The 16,810-nt window shown below is 40.4% G+C and overlaps 1 protein-coding gene across 3 annotated transcripts in view; it reads left to right on the top strand.

The window, feature by feature from the left end:
- PTGFR (prostaglandin F receptor) overlaps window positions 1-8,020 on the top strand; it is a 37,551-nt gene extending 29,531 nt beyond the window's left edge. For all 3 annotated transcript variants that reach the window (XM_048861140.2, XM_075131708.1, XM_048861141.2), the window contains exon 3: window positions 4,408-8,020. In XM_048861140.2, coding sequence (XP_048717097.1) covers window positions 4,408-4,713 — 306 coding nt within the window. In that variant the 3' untranslated portion in view covers window positions 4,714-8,020. The remainder of the gene's footprint in view (window positions 1-4,407) is intronic.
- Window positions 8,021-16,810: the final 8,790 nt, after the last annotated feature.

The following is a 16,810-nucleotide window of genomic DNA, read 5'->3' as shown; positions in this document are numbered from 1 at the left end:
CCTACGCATACAAAAGTTTCGCAGCCACTGGGAATCATCCCATACCTGCAACACTGCTGCGGGCCCAGAATCGGTATTCCACGGCATGAACCTGGCCCAACGCCACCATGATCTCCCGATCGCCACATGCTGTGCTTCTAGGAACGTCTGTGTCCATGTCCTCATCAGTATAGTAATTGTGCTGTCATCGCTTCTTCGCCCGGTTTTGCAGGTACTGCACATACTGCTGGATAATGCGCGAGGTACTTACAATGGTCAAAACTGCAGTGGAGATCTGAGCGGCTCCATGCTTGCTGCGCTGTGGCGCCTGCACGGGTAATCCTGGAAAAAGGGCGCGAAACGTACGAGAGCAGAGTGGCAGCGGAAGAGGTGCTGTTCGGTTCACGATAGCTGAAAAAAGGCGGGAAACAGCTGTCTTCTGTAGCTTTCACAGAGGCTTTCACAGGACAGACAACATGGAGAAGCTTGGTAGCGCGGAAAGAGCGGGAGAGCAGAGTTGGCGGCAGAAGCTGTGCTGCTTGGTTCACGATGGCCGAGCAGAGTTGGCAGCGGAAGCAGCCGATGAGGAAGAGAGAGAGTAGATACTTATAGAGATTACATAGAAAGACGAAAGGAAATGCAAGGTGGATTCATAGTACCTGGAGAGAAGCGGTGCACCATCTGCTGAAAGAAGTTTGGCGTCTGCATGACAAAAAGGCACGAAATGATTGCCTGTAGTAGCTTTCACGGAGGGAGGAGCGACTGACGACATACACCCAGAAACACCCGCAAGAATGTTTTTGCCCCATCATGCATTGGGAGCTTAACGCAGAATTCCAGTGGGTGGCGGGGACTGCGGGAACTGTGGGATAGCTACCCACAGTGCACCGCTCCGACATTCAATGCTAGCCTTGGTACTGTGGACGCACTCCGCCGAATTCATGCGCTTTAGTGGGAACACACAAGACCGAATGTATAAAATCGCTTCCAAAAATTCAAATAGAATAACTTCAAAATTTTATACTGTAGACATACACTCTGGCTAAGTATCAAAAAAACATTTCCTTTTGGTGAGATCTATGAAATTGAAATCTTCCAAGGAAAATAATGGGAGCTCTGTTATTTAATGGGCACATTTTAAAACTAGACTGGACAAAGCACCAAAAACCTATCTAATTTATCATGCACTTATCATAATAGCGTCCAGGCACCCAGTTCTTCCTCCCCAAACAGATTGCAGAACAATCTGGTATTGGCAAGGGAATAGACTTAATTACCTGCTAGGCGTTTTCCATTGCTGGTTTCTGTGAACCTGATTTCCAGAATCTTTGGTAGTCTTGCATTTGGCATAAGCAAGTTGCGTGTTTGCATGGTTAGATTCTGATCTCACTGGTTTTGTCATTGTTATTCTCTTATACTCCTTTAAGTGGGATCAGAGTCCAAACATATGACTAATAATCGGAAAATGTTATTTTATCTTTCATTCTACTGAACATAAGCTGGAACTCTACGTAGAAAGTATTTTAAATAATATGGTTGTGAAGCAAAGTTTTATAGTTATGAAAGTTTTTAGATAACATCTCTTTATCTCGACATGTTCTATGTTAGGATTCCAAAACTGAGTTATTTCAGCACTTTCTGGAGTATATAAATAAAAATTTTTATTTGGGGGGTTTGCATATGTCCATTTTTTGCACAGACCAAACTTGCTAAATGTAGATTAACTGTCCTAGCAGTTACACCTTACCAAATAATGTAAACCATAAAAATCATATATCCAATTCAGATATCATTTTCTGATCTTAAAATGATACAAAGGAATAAATCCACTGTTAAAGTAAATATAATTTCTCTATTTCAGCACTATAAATAATGGAAAACTGATCCTCTTAAAAGTGATTCACACTGGAATGGAAAAGAATAATAGAAGTTTTATAGATTTATATTCTAAAATTCACTGTGTGTGTGTGAAAGAAAAAAGTAATACACAGCTTTAATAAAAATCAAAACCGAGAAATTCTGTTTCTTGGAAAGCTATGCAATCCCTTTCCCCAAAATGTACAGAATTCCAATTTGTATTGCTTAAAGTTGCAGAATCCAAATTTGAACAATAATGGATGGATTTTTAGAGACCTCGGGGTATGTTTGAAAACTATAAATCTGTATTTAAAAATCATATAGTGAATAAAATAGACACTTATGATATCTGCTTTTTCAATTTCTACCTTTTTGTTTTAGGTCTAATTTTGCTACTTTTTCTTGTGCTTTCTTTTGCTGTAGACTAGTTTTATGGAATGAGTAAGTGCTGTGTGCGTGTGAGGTTTGCAGAATTGTGCTTCTAATAACTAAAATGAAAAGCCTTCATGAGAACAGATCCCATGCAGAAACCATAAAAGTCCTCCAAGTTTCGTTGGACTGTTGATGTCTGAGAGGAATGCGCCCAATGATTGTAGAGTGAAAAACAGGTTCAGAGAAGCTGCCTTAAAGTTATTTATACTGGCATGGCACTCAGACATCCCTCACTTTTTACACCAGTTCCCACCCATCTTTCTGCCAAGCTTACCAGCTTTTTTCAGACAGTCTCTATGGGTCCTCCAGTTTTCTCTTTCACATACTCGTACAGAAACATTCATACAAATAGATTCAGTCACAGTTCATGTTCTTTCTCTGTTGCACCCTTCAACTTATTATCAGATGCAGTGCTCTACCTCTTTGCAACAAACCAGGTTCAGGAGCCAGGAATACAAAAGATTATTTTAAAAATGTCAAATAACTACTGTTGAAGAATTCAACTTGTTTTTCTTTCCTTACTCACTCTTCTTTTTTTCTTTTTTCTTTTTTCACATTCCCTGTTTGTGCAAATGCCAGACTAGCACTTGAACAGACTGACCCATCCTTACAACACCTAATAGATCAATGTAGTCACAGTGTCAGTTATAAAGTATCTTGTTTTCTAATTACTTTGTCTAGCTCAGTTTATGGGCATTGGAACTGGTACCCAAGAGTGCTGCATCCTTTTTGAGACTGATTTGGACCTTTTACTCCTACTAAAAATGTCTGAGGCTTTTAATGTTGTTAATAAAAAGAAACAATTTAACATTCCCCAGCAGACTCAATCAGCCAGAGGAACCCATGTTGCAAGTCCCTGGTGGCAGAAAACCTACATGGAGAAGCAGGTGTCTCAGTGGCACAAGACACCGTCTGTCAGTCTTTGCTTATTGAGTGGCATGTCAAAGCTACCCACAGCAGCCCAGAAAGTGGGTGAGATCAGCCATGAAGAGGGCCTGGTCACGGTGCCTTTGAGATGCATTGAATCTGTGTCTCTCCCAGGCTTCCCCTGTCAGAAATGGTCCTGTTGAATTGCATCTGGAAATGAAAGCTGCCTTCCTGTGAGGGAACTACAAGGGCAGGGAGTAGCAGTAATGGAATACAGGTGTAATTTACTCCCAGTGCTTCCGAGGATGAATGAAATCCTCTGGGTGTTCGTTAGCAAGAGGGGATGGATTATTGGCCCAAGCATCAGGTTTGCAATATATAGACCCTTTGCCAAGATTCAAACCAGCGGATCCAGAGACAGCTCAACCCTTTGTCTTTGAGGTAGTTAAGTTGCATTGCATTGAAACCTTAGAAAACAAAGGTCCTGTGCTCTAGACGGATTTATATTTTCAAAATGTGAGAGGCTAGGTCTGTATGTAAAAAATTTCCCAAGTGAAAATGGCCAATATCCGTATAAATAGAAATCTACATCTAGAGAATCCATGGCATATTTTGTAAGACCAAAGATTGGCCACTGTATCTACTCCTCCCTATTTTGCAGCTGGCTGCCAGCCAGCCCCCATTGCAGGGGTGGTTGTATTTTAGTAGCTAACCATTAGAACTGTGCAGAGAAAGGTAATTCTGTTTCATAGAGGATTTCGGAAGTTTGAAATCTAGTTCCATTCCAGTTGGGAATGAAACCAAAAATTCTGAAATTCTCTGCAAAAGGGAATGGAGTTCCAGGGCAGTTCTTGTGGTGGGGAGGGGGAGGGAGTGGGGGTTGCCAAGAAGCCACGTGGTTGCGCTGGCAGAAAGCTAGCCAGGGTACTGAACCCTGCTTGGGTTCTATTGGAACTTCAGCAAAATTGGGCTGTCTTTTTGCAAAATAATCTGATTTTGCTGAATTAGCAAATTTTATTGAAACAGTGCTCTGCTGGAAATTTTCTGATTACCTCCATTAAACATATATATTGTTTATAAAATCATTTTGGGATTTTTCAGAATTGAAATGTGCTATTCATACAAAGAATTATTTTGTTATTAAGCATTAATCTGTGGGAGGATTATCAGATAAATGCTTTGAGAGAGTAATTTGAAATGATCACTTCAGTCATTTGCATGCTGTCTTAAAATGGCTTTCTGATATTTAATTAAAAATATTCCATTTTCCAGGTGACAATGGCCAATATCGGAATAAATGAAGATCGTTCAATGGAAACCTGTGAAACAATACTTGTCGTTCTCCGAATGGCAACGTGGAATCAAATATTAGATCCCTGGGTATACATTCTTCTAAGGAAAGCTGTGCTGAAAACCCTCTTCAAGATTGCTAGGAGATGCTGTGGAATGCACATCATGAACTTGCATATGTGGGAACTCAGCTCCATCAAGAATTCTTTAAAGGTTGCAGCAATTTCAGAGTCACCAGTTAGTTCCAAACAAATAAATCAACAGCCACTCAGCTCAACAGGGCAATAAAATCAAACACGGGGGTATGAAGAAATAATGGGGGTGTAATGATCACGCACTGAGAACACCTTCAAATTTGTTAGTCTTTGTTGTAATATGAGGGTAAGTGGTTTGGTACTTGTTTCAGATTGTGAGTGGTTTGGTCTTATTGTTTACCAGTTTGATATTGCTATTCCAAGATGTGCACTTGAGTAACTGTGATCACTCTAAAAACACTTTTGGGTGAAAGTGTCTTTCAGAAATGGGGTGTAATCAGACAAGACAGATTTCAGAGCGGAGTTAGTTCCACATCGCCGTGCCTGCAGCAGCAAAAACACAATCATCCCCTGACTACAGAGCACAATGGCAGAAACTGTTAAGCTGGGTGTTGTGAGGACAGATGGTCACGAGCACTATGCTCAAGGAGCACGTGAGGAGAGAGTGGAGGGAAGAACTTGTTGGTTAGTAATAGAGAAAGTAATCTTTAGGGTTATAGTGGCACCTCAGTAGTTAAGTGTCTTCATAGCTTTTTAAGGTCAGAAGCGATAACTTTGATCATCTCGTCTGACCTCGTCCATAACATAGGACTCCTCTAAATTAATTTCTTCTTCAAATCCAATAGCTATGGTTGAACGAGAACATATCTTTTTAAATCAAGATTGGATTTTTTTTTTAAAATGTGCCGTAATAGAGAATCCACCGCAACTCTTGGTAAGTTATTCTGATGGCTAATTACCATTCAGATGTAATTTCTAGTCTAAATTTGTTCTAGTTTTAACTTTCAGACATTGGATCTTATACTTTTGTCTGACAGATTGAAGAGCCCTCTGTATCAAATTTTTGCTCCTCATGTAGGTACTTATAGACTGTGATCAAGTCACCCCATCCCTTCTCCTTGAGTCATTTACTATAAGGCATGTTTTCCAATCCTTTAATCATCCTTGTGGCTTTTCTTTGAACCCTCTCCAATATTTCAACAGCGGTCTTAAAATGTGTACACCAAACTGGATACAGTATTCCAGTAGCAGTTGCACCAGTGCCAAATACAGAGGTAATATAACCTCTGGACTTGGTGTTCCTTTGCTTATACTTTTGAGGATCTCATTAGCACTTGTGGCCACAGTGTTGCCCTGGGAGTTTGTGTTCAGCTGATTATCTGCTATGATCCCTCAGTCCTTTTCCGATTCACTGCTTCCCCAGATAGTCCCCCATCCTGTAAGTATGCCCTATGGCCTTTGTTCTGAGATGTACTGTATGACTTTACACTTTGCCGTGTTAAAATGCCTGTTTGCTTTTACTGGTTTATCAAGTGATTCAGATTACTCTGTATCCGTGACCTGTCCTCTTCGTTATTTACCATGCTCCCAATCTTTTTGTCGTCTGCAAATTTGATCAGTAATGATTTTGTTTTCTTCCAGGTCACTGATAAAAATGTTTAACTAGCATAGGGTCAAGAATGGATCCCGGAAAGACCCCGCTAGAAACACACTCCCTCAATGATTGTTTCCTGTTTACAATTACATTTTCAGATGTGTCAGGCAGTTTTAAACTCATGTAGCATGTAGGTTTATAACTAGTCTGTTTATACTACATTCAAACTCGGCGTGTAGTTTCTCAGGACAGATGAAAATTATGGGCCCAATCCTGTAACACTTACTTGTATGAGTACTCCCATTGAGGTCCGTAGCAAACAAATTTAGACCTAAACCCATGTGAGCCTACATAAAGAATAAAGTTGATCAAAAAACTGTAACACATTTCTTGAAAGGTGTCACAGATGCATCTGCAAAAATACATATACAGCACACCTGTTTTATCTGCAGAGGCCCATGTTGGTGCATGCAAACAAGAATTTGCATGAACAAAATGGGCACCTATGTGAGCAAATGTAGGGTGTGGTTTGTGGGAGCAAGGAGTACTCTCAATTTTTGCAGGTATATCTGTGCTTTCCTTTGCAAACTTAGAATCCAAGGCTGAAGTGCTGAATGCCTACAGTGGAAGTTGAGTACCTCGGTACCTATGTGGAGGCTCCCAGCACCTTGCAAAAGGGCCCTTCACAATAAATTTTACCATCCCATTTTTATATATAGCCTGTATGCTTATTGTTGTTCACTCCTTTGATATCGAAGTACAGTATAACTTTCAGTTCCAACTGTCTGAATGTCATTTGTTCAATATTATGAAAATAAAAAGTACAGTAATCTACATTCCTATGTCATTTAAGTAATGCTACTAGTTGCAAATTATTACGTGCCGACTATCAGTTGAGTATTTTGGAAGTCATTGTACTAACACTAGTTACAGACATTCATTTTATATACTCTTAGGGGTATTGTGCTCCCCCCATTGAAGTCAGTGGCAAAACTTCCCTTGACTTCAGTGAGAATAGGATCAGGCCTGTGGGATTGTGCAGTCAACCTGTGACATTATTATGTAATAGGCAGGCTTTCTTGAAGAGCAAGAGATTGATACGAATGATAGCATTGTTATGCAGTATCTACTGAATATGATCCAAAGGAGGAGAATATACAAGTGCAGTCCCCAGTGTTATCCTAAGTTGGATGAAACACATTGTAGGAAGTGGTTGAGTGTAGTGCAAAAATAATGAACTCTGCCAGGTGATTGAAAGGTGTATCCTTTCTCACATTTTTCAGCAAAAGACATGTGACTGGCTTGGACACAGAGAGGATTACTAACCAATGCACATAATCCATCAAAGACAAAAAAGCACTTACTTATTAGTCTTATCATTGTAACATAACTGATCATGCTTACTCTTCTCCTGTTTTTAGAAGGAAATGAATAAGGGAGAAGAAGCTCTGATTTTGTGACTGTACTGTGTTAATACCAAAATGGTGGTAGGGTAGAGTTTATAACAGGAAAGAGTTGCTTCTGGATGGAAAACTATAGTGTTCACTTTACCTACTTCACTTCATACAACTGTTCCACTTCCAAATTGTTGGTCCAGAATCAGTGCTGACACATTCCCCATGTGGTTGCATTGAAATGAACGTAAGTATGATTTAGTGCTGAATGTGGCTTCCTTACCATACACAACCTGTTGTAAATGTGTCTAATAACATAAATAAGTTGCTCATCCTTTTGGGGTGAGAATTTTGCTTCATTGGCTGCAGAATAATGTTAGACTGAGATACTTGACAAGTGAATGAAGGATATCTGCGTTCCATTGTGTTGTGAATAAATATATCTTGTGTACTTTCATACTGGCTGAATTGTAAAAAGGTTTAACTTTATATGTATATGTGTTTTCATATATTCTGTGTATTGATATCTATTGAATGTAAATTGTAGAGCCTCATTAAATTTATTAAAACAATATCTTGAGAGTAATGATATTTTACAATGGTAATAGAAAACCTAAAATATTGAAAAATAATTGATTATAGCTTCTAATCATATCCCTTCATCAGGAGAGGCACATTGGGTTCTTGACAGTCATAAATTTCAGTTTGGTAGCAGTGTGCTTTTAATAATTAAAGCTGAATCCTTGTTCACATTAATTTCATGAATAGCCCCATAGAAGTAAGTGGGGCTGCTGCTGTAAGTAAGTATGGCAGGCTGGATCTGGCTCTGATGTCCCAGTCTTGCAAAATGCAATTCCCACTGGAGTTGATAGGGTTCAGCATATTTCCAGAAGCACCCAGCTATCGCCCCACAAAATTGGGCCTTCTAAGGGGTAGAGCTTGGAACTTCAGGGAATTTAATCTTCAGAGGAGACAGGCAGAATAAGTGGGATTTTTATTTAAGTACCTGTATTTAAACCTCTGCAGACTGTATAGCCTAAAATATAGCCTAGCCTCTGCAAGCTCCACTAAGTGAGGTTTTTGACTCAAATAAATCTTTTGCTGTTACTGTTCTGTTTTGTCAATGATGGAATAGGGTGTGAGGACATAGTAAGACCCATTTTATTTAAACTCTATCAATCTGTCAACAACAGCAAAACAACGACAACAACAACAAAGATCTCTGTTCTCACTTTGGTAAGACACATCTTCCAACTCCCAGTTGTTCAACTGTGGCTGGGAGGAACAGTCCTTTCGTCTGGAACAGAACAGTGTTACTGCACAAGAATGGAATATTTGAAACTTGGCCAATCTTAAATCCTGGCAGTGCAAAGTTCTGAACTGGTATGCATGAATGTTAGCAGCAGCATTTCATATTCTTGAGAGAGTCCTTAACTACTACTCCTGTAGAGGATAATAATGTGATAAAATTGCAATACCCACTTGAAATAAGAATTTTAATGTATACTTCAGATGCCAAAATTGCACAGTAGTAATACGTTGATATGTCAGTTAATCCTACCTTTATGTAAACAATTTTCAATGGTAGCTGAGTTATCAGAACACTGTGTGTTGGCAGTTAAGCATGCATATGGACAGCCCATTAGCAGTGATCAGGCTTATGTAGGTGCATCAAATGAGAGACTATATTGTATCTACTGAAGCATGGATAGTTAGCGCTAGCCAGCTTTCCACATGAATGGGAAGGGTATTTTTTTCTAGGTTGCAGTAGTTACAGTAGTCATAATACAGCTGCTGTACCATGTGGAGGAAAGCTATGTTGCAAAAAAAAAAAAATAGCGGAAATGGGTGTTGGTGGTTATTTGGAGGGGAAAGGTGAATATGCTATAACAGCTTTTCACTGCATACCTGCCTCTGGAGCGCAAGTCTGTGCAACTTAGTGGCCAGGCCCAGAGTGTTGGAGGGGAAAGGAAGCTGGAAGAGAGCTGTTAAGCATAAAATATTCCCCTTTCAACGAGTTTACAAGACATTGTTTCATAGGTTATTGCATGCCCAACAATGCCATAAATGTCTGTTGCATCTAAGTCTTCCCCCCTCTCCTGCAATCTTTTGGATTATCAGAATACCTTTCGGAGGGGGGAGGGTGTTAGTCCTTTAAATCTGTCAGAGGCAAACAGCTAGAGCCCTACGGTGGTCATTTAGCAACTGGCTGCTGTTTGCTGCATCTTCCTGTCAGTTGAGTATTTTTAATTACTTGTTATATTTTCCTCCTACTTTTTCATTTCTTATGCCTGAGATACCACATTCTCACTTCATTAAAAAGCTTTTTTATTTTTTTTCATATTTAATAGATCACTCAGTCCTACCTAAGTCTGCGCTATTTGGGATGAATGAGTTACAATTAAAATATATTCTAAATTGCAATTACTTTTAAATAAAAGGGAATGCTATAAAAACTAATATCACAGCTGGATATCTTGAAGTACCACACTCCAAAATACTCTCATTTGATATTTTCATCCAAAAGTAATTTATTTTAGAACAATTGCAGTTTATATGAAGTAAACTTCCATTTCCTAGCTCTGAGGCTTGGACTCCTGAGATTAACTGAAAACAGGATTTGGGAGCTTGAATCTTTTAGCTGCTTTTGAAAATTTTACCCCCCAGGCACATCCTTGGCAGGGTCTGGATGTGGCTCACTTAATCAATTCCCTGCCTTTGCAGGGTCCTGGGGCACCAATGCACCTCCGTCCCTCCTGTTTTCTGACTGTGGGACATAATAGTCTGGTCTCCTGTGGGCTAGCATACTTCGGTCTAATTTCAGTTGTTGAGTTTAGTGTGCAGGTGCTGGCCGGTGCTGATGGCCTGTGAGATACGGAGGTCAGAGTAGATCATTTGGTGGTCCCTCCTGGCCTTAAACTCCATGACTTTAAATCAGTCTTGAGTTATCAACATTAACTCAAACTTAAAAATATTTGGGTCAGTTGCCAACACTAGTATATAATGAGAAAAATGTTAAATCTGATTCTCAGTTCAATACAACCACAGTTGCAATTCATTTTCCCATTACGGTTCAAGCAGCTTGGATTTGTTTACACAAATGTTTGGGGAGGCACCTTTATTCTTATGAATACAGCAGGTATTCATGTGCAAACGAATACTTAAGTGAACATATTAACAAGTGAATGGCATATTTGCACCAGAGCACTTGCCTGGTCACCTACACATATATATGCTCAGTTACTTGATGGCAATATGGCAGAAGACAAGTGAATGTAACAAAAGCCTAAACAGCCTTATCTTTCTTACTCCCACAGACAGATAGGAACGTGGATATTTTAAAATCTGGGGTTTGTGTTAAATCATGTAGCTAAATGTAATAATTATGAATTCTTTATATTATACTAGTGCCTAGAGATCCAAACCAGGATTGAGGCCCAAATCCTATTGTGCTAGGCACAGTACATTCCTATATACCTATAACAAAAAGACAGGTCTTGATCTAAAGGGACTAACTTCTAAGACCCCAATCCTGCAAACACTTATTATTGTGCTTTACATATTCTAAATCTAAGTAGTCCCACTGAAATCTAAGGCAGTACTCGCAGTATGTAAAGTTAAGCATGTGCAAGAATAAGCAAGCTCTTTCTCTCTCCTTTTTTGGCAAAAAGGACAGGAAAAGATTGTGTTTTAAATTTCCCAGGCCAGCTTTTCCTGCAGTGTTTTTTCTCCTTGAAGTTTTCCCTCCTTGCTTCTAGAGATCCAATGCCCCAACATTTCTTCAAGCTTCTCTCCTGTTTATAAAGGTCAGGTTGTCCAATCAGGGAAGAGAAACCATATCATGTGACTTAGGTAACCAATCGCACAGTTTGAATACTGAGTCCTAAATTTCAAACATTCTAAGAAGTACTCACTGCTTGTTAACACGTTAAAAAAAATCCGACCAAAAAGTGCTTGCTATTAATAGTTTAAGCAGCTCTACGTGTTGCTGCCTTAAGAACAAATTAACAATACCTCTTTCTTTCCTTCATTTTCCCACTTAGGATGACCAATGTTGTAGGTCCCACATAAAACATGTAATCAGAACAACAGTTAAAATGTAAGATAGTTAAAAATGTCATTGCCAATGTAATTAAAGAAATTTAATTAACACAGATCCGTTATATGGTGCTGTGAATGTACTTAGTGCTTTGTTTCTTCATCACACAGTGATGGAGACTTTTAAAAATAAGTATTTATTGCCTGCAGGCACAAGGAATATAAACAGGTATCTGTTTAATTTCAGCACCATAGTTGCAAAACAAATATTCACTATCAAAATGGGCTTTACAAAAATAAAAGCCCGAAGGAAAATGGAATGACTTACTGCCTGTATTAGAGTAACACTTGAGCTATTTGTGGATAAATTGTAAAAATATTATTGCTATAACTTACAATAAGTGTACATATATTGTATAGTAACCCATAATCTACAATGCCTCAGCTCTGCTGTAATCCCCTCCATTGTGTATATGGTATGTTTTAATGGTCTTTAATGGCAGATCTTTTAATGCCAATGTAACAATACATAACTTGCATTGTCAACAATTCTGTTTGTCTTTAGTTAAAATTAGTTACTAAAATAGATATTTACAACCTACAAGAAAATTCCTCCTCAGATTATTTCAGTTTTTAAGGTAAGTCATGTTTTTGCTTTAAACATTGAAGGGACACCTTGAATGAATAGTCGTGGTTTTAGATTTCAAAGTCTGGATCTCTTTTGAGGCTGAACAGTGTGCCATACTCACCGCAGGCCGAAAGCAGTCAGAAGTCCTAGCTAAATTCAGAGGTGGTTGTACAGAGGTAAGGTACATATGCTGAAGGGCAAGAGACACTAGTGTGGCAGGAAAGCAACTAATACTGTAAGAACTAGTCAGTTAAAGTAGCTCCTTACATTGATTTAGCACTATGTCTAGTTCCTCTGTGTGCCTGAATGAAAGGCGGGGTGGGGGGAGGGAGGAGGCTGAGGAGACAGAATACTGACCTGCAGGCAGGGGACTACCATCACAAATGCAATTCATGAGCTGTCATAACTCGGCTGTTCTGTGCCCCTGGCACCCAGGAGGGCTGGAGGGGTCAGCCAGTAGATCTGCATAATCTCAGATCTACTTGTTAAAACCGCTCCTCCTTGACCCCCCAAGTCCTCTCTGCATTAGTGTGGATAAAGCTCTCAGAGAGTCTGTACGCACTCTACAACCTTCCCTGACCTTCTGGCCTATGAAGTGAAAATGCACAATTTGCAGTCTTTTGGCCTTTATACAGCTATGGCTGGTAGTCATGATTTAGATTAATATGATGAAATGACCAAAGTTCCCAGGTTTATGGTTCCATATCCTGTACCATTAAGAGCCTTCTGAGGTTCCAAAAGAGCAGGGGAACATTCTTGAACAATACCAATTCCTGAATGCGCCAGTTTCTGGGAGCATTTTGCATCTATAGAATCATGCCTTATGACAAAATTACTGACTTTGGCAGATTCTCCTTCCGCTCTTCTTCTGGCCTGTATGCATCCAGAACCTTTACCACCAGCTACTAAAAGTATTCACTGAAAAGGGTGAGGGGACTGCAGTAGTGATTCATTGTTAAAGGTAAAAAACAAAACAAACACCACCCTTTAAGTCAAAGCTCTGAAAATACAGCATAGCACATTAAAATCTTATTCATTGCTGAAAACTTATCACTCAGAAAAAGCAAAGTGATTTTTAAGATGTATTACACATTAAAATAACTCGTTCACTGCTGGAAATTTATCTCCCCCCAGTGTGACCCCCCATGTCTTGTATCTCCCTGCAAATACTTCTAACAGGCAATCACTCCTACTCTTTCACTATGAGGTCAATAGAATCAGAGAAGGACAAGGGAATGGCACTTGGAGCAGTAGCCACTGAGGAAAAAAAATGAGGACAATATTAAGAACCAGCATCCCCAAAATATGTATTTTTTTTCTTTTGCATACTGTACACTGAGAGCTTTGTCACATCATTGTAATGAGACTTCCTGGGCCACTCAATGCTGATATATAAGTCTGAAAGGCTTGACTGTGACAAGAAATGATTACTGACTTACTTTTAGTTTTTCATTTCACAAAACTTTCATGCACAACTACTGGGCAGCTTTTCATTGCATTTGCACAAAGCGCAGACATTGCAATGCGAGGTGTAAAAACCACATCAGGAAAAATGCAATAATTCTAAAAGAAACCATTTCAGATAATCACCACTTCTCAAACAGGGAGTATCTTCTGAAGAAAACATCCAGGATAATGATACACTGACAGATTCCCGGTTACATTCCAACCTATTTGGCCCTGTTGGTCTTTTGTAGAGAGTATATCATGGCTGTTAAAGGAAAGAAGACGGGGTTAGCACTGTTTTAGCATTTAGTGCGGAGTGAAAGAATTTTCTGCCCTATTCTCAGATGTGCCTTTCGTGCAAAGAGTAGTTAAATTTTATATAAATATGTCAATCACTGATACACACTTCTTTCCAGTAATCCATCTTTTCTTTCAAGAACGCATTGAAGCAAGGCAAGACCATTCTTCTGCCATGGCGTCTGTATTATTTCAGTTCCAACTTCAAAATCATTCCCCATCAGTGCTGTAGAACAAGAATAAATACGTGTTTTTGTCGAAGGCTGTAATGTGCAATATTTTATTCTCTATTCTTACTGTGAATTTGATACTGCTCCGAATGAAGGCTATGGCAGAACTCTCACTGTCAGCATCAAGACCTAGGTGAATATTGGAACACTCTGAAAGAGCTATAGTAGAACAATTTCAAATTTTGAGAAGCACAGATATATATTTTAAATGACTCCCCACCCCAAATATAAATATGTCAAGAAGCTGCTCATGAAGCAGAACCAACACTATATGACCAGGAACGACAATAGCCTGACTGCACCATTCATGAACATGCAATAGGCGGAAAATTATTTGTCCAAATGATGCAGCAACTAATAACAATTAACAAATACACTCCCAGAAATGAGGATCAGTTTGCAAACAATTTGCAAACAGAAATAAGGGTGATCTAAATAGAATATTATTTGCAATGAATAACTTTATCAGCACTAATTGCATATACTTATCCAGGATATTTCATACTTCTTCAATAAGTGTCCCCGTGGGTGCTCCACTTTAGGTGTTTGTGCATTCCTGTGCTTCTAGTCGGAGATTTGCAGTAGCAGTACCCTGGTTGGCCACGCATGCACGGCAGCCGTCTCGTCCCACTCCAAGTGGCTACCCAGCGTGAGCAGCCAACCGCCCACCAATTCTTTCTCTACTGTCATTGGCTTCGGTCAGAACAACAGCAGTGCCCCAAAAACCTTGCTATTTCTTTATTTCAACCTTACACACTCTCAAGGATTCCCATGCCACATTGAAAACCCCAGGAATATATGCTCCGGGAACAAAAAGAAACAGTTCAGATTTTATACCCAACGCTTCCGCACTGCCCTGTAAGCCCAACCTCAAAAACATTATGACCAGCACTGCAAACAACGTCAGACAAGACACCGGCAAGCCCCAGAGTAGTCAGCAACATCTCAACCATCCACTTCCAGACGAGCATTTTGAAGTGTTGGTCGAGGACATGAGAGCCCACAGACTCCACTGCTGAAGTCACTCATAACCTTCAGCCCATCTTTCTACCTGGTCTGGGCAATCATTACATCAGACAAGTGGGTCTGGAAATTATATGCCAGGGCTATTCTATCCCTTGTGCCTCTATCCTGTCTACCCACTACCCTTCCCTGTCCCTCTTCAGGGACCCATCTCATGAGCACCAGTTACAGCAGGAAGTAAACCACCTGCCAAGCACAGGAGGAGCGGGTTTTATTCACACTACTTTCTCACCCAGAAGAAAACAGGCAGATGGAGGCAGATGGACTTTTGCAAGCTAAACAAGTTTGTCAGAACACAGCGCTTCAAGATGAAAATCCTAGCAACCATATTCTGGCATTGGAGAAAGGAGATTGACTCTTGACCTACAAGACGCCTATTTCCATGTCACTATTTATCCAGCGCACAGAAGGTTCCTCTGATTTACACTCGGGAACCTCCACTACCAGTACAGAGTGCTCCCATTCGTATTATCCACAGCCCCACGGGTATTCTCCAAGGTCCTCACTGTCATCGCAGCACAACTTCGCAGACAGGGTGTGATAGTATTTCCCTACTTAGACTACTGCCTCCTAAAAGCTTCAACATACCAGGCTGCAGGCGACACACTTCACATCGCTATAATCCTGTTTACAAAACTAGGGTTACAGTTCAACTTTCAGAAATCCACCCCTCTTTCCAAGCCAACAGTTGGCCTTTATAGGGGCACACCTTAACTGCACCACAGCATCAGCATGACTGCCTCAACAACGCTTCGTTGCCCTAACGAACCTCATTACAATGGTAAAAAAGTCTGCCAGAATGTGCCTACAACTCCTAGGCACATGTCGACCACCATGTTTGTTGTGCATGCCAGGATTCGTATGAGGTGTCTACAAACCTGGCTTCATACTGTCTATACTCCTCACAAGCACTCCATCCACAGACGACTGACAATGCCCAACAGGGTAAAAGACTCACTTACTCACATGGTGGACAAAGTCAACGAACGTTTGCATAGGTGTACCATTCCAAAGACACACCCCATCGGTAACGATCACCGCGGACGCTCCCTCGTGGGATGTGGAGCACACTTGTGCAAGAATACCATCCAGGGCTGGTGGTCCCTTGCGGAATCCACTCTCCACATAAATCTATTGGAATTCAGGGCGGTTCAAAATGCATGCCACCACTTTCTGCCTCTGATACACAACAGATCCTCACGGACAACTTGGCCACTATGTTTTACATAAATCACCAAGGAGGGGCCCAATCTTACTTGCTCTGCACAGAAGCAGTTCACCTCTGGGGATGGTGTAGCTCCAACAACATAAATCTCATTGCAGCCTACATACTGGGAAGCCAGAATGTCACAGCAGATGACCTAAGCAGAAACTTCTCGCAAATGTGTGAATGGGAGTTGGACCCAGGAATCCTGAAAGCTGTATTCCAACAATGTTTTTTTCCCCTCAATAGACCTTTTTGCAACATTCCACAATGCCAAATGCCCACAATACTGCTCCTGGGCAGGATTTGGACAAAATTCCCTGGGGGATGCCTTTTCTCGTGAAATGGGAAGCCCCCTTGGTGTATGCCTTCCCCCTGACTCCACTATTGAGCTGCATACTCCTCAAGATCAAGAAGGACAAATCCAGAGTAATCCTAATTGCACCAACATGACCCAGACAAATGTGGTTCCCATACCTGAATCAGATGACCACAA

The sequence above is a fragment of the Caretta caretta genome, chromosome 8 (genome assembly GCF_965140235.1).
Source record: "Caretta caretta isolate rCarCar2 chromosome 8, rCarCar1.hap1, whole genome shotgun sequence".
NCBI lineage: Eukaryota > Metazoa > Chordata > Testudines > Cheloniidae > Caretta > Caretta caretta.
The sequence above is the reverse complement of the archived record's forward strand: the minus strand, read 5'-3'. Positions and strand labels throughout refer to the sequence as shown.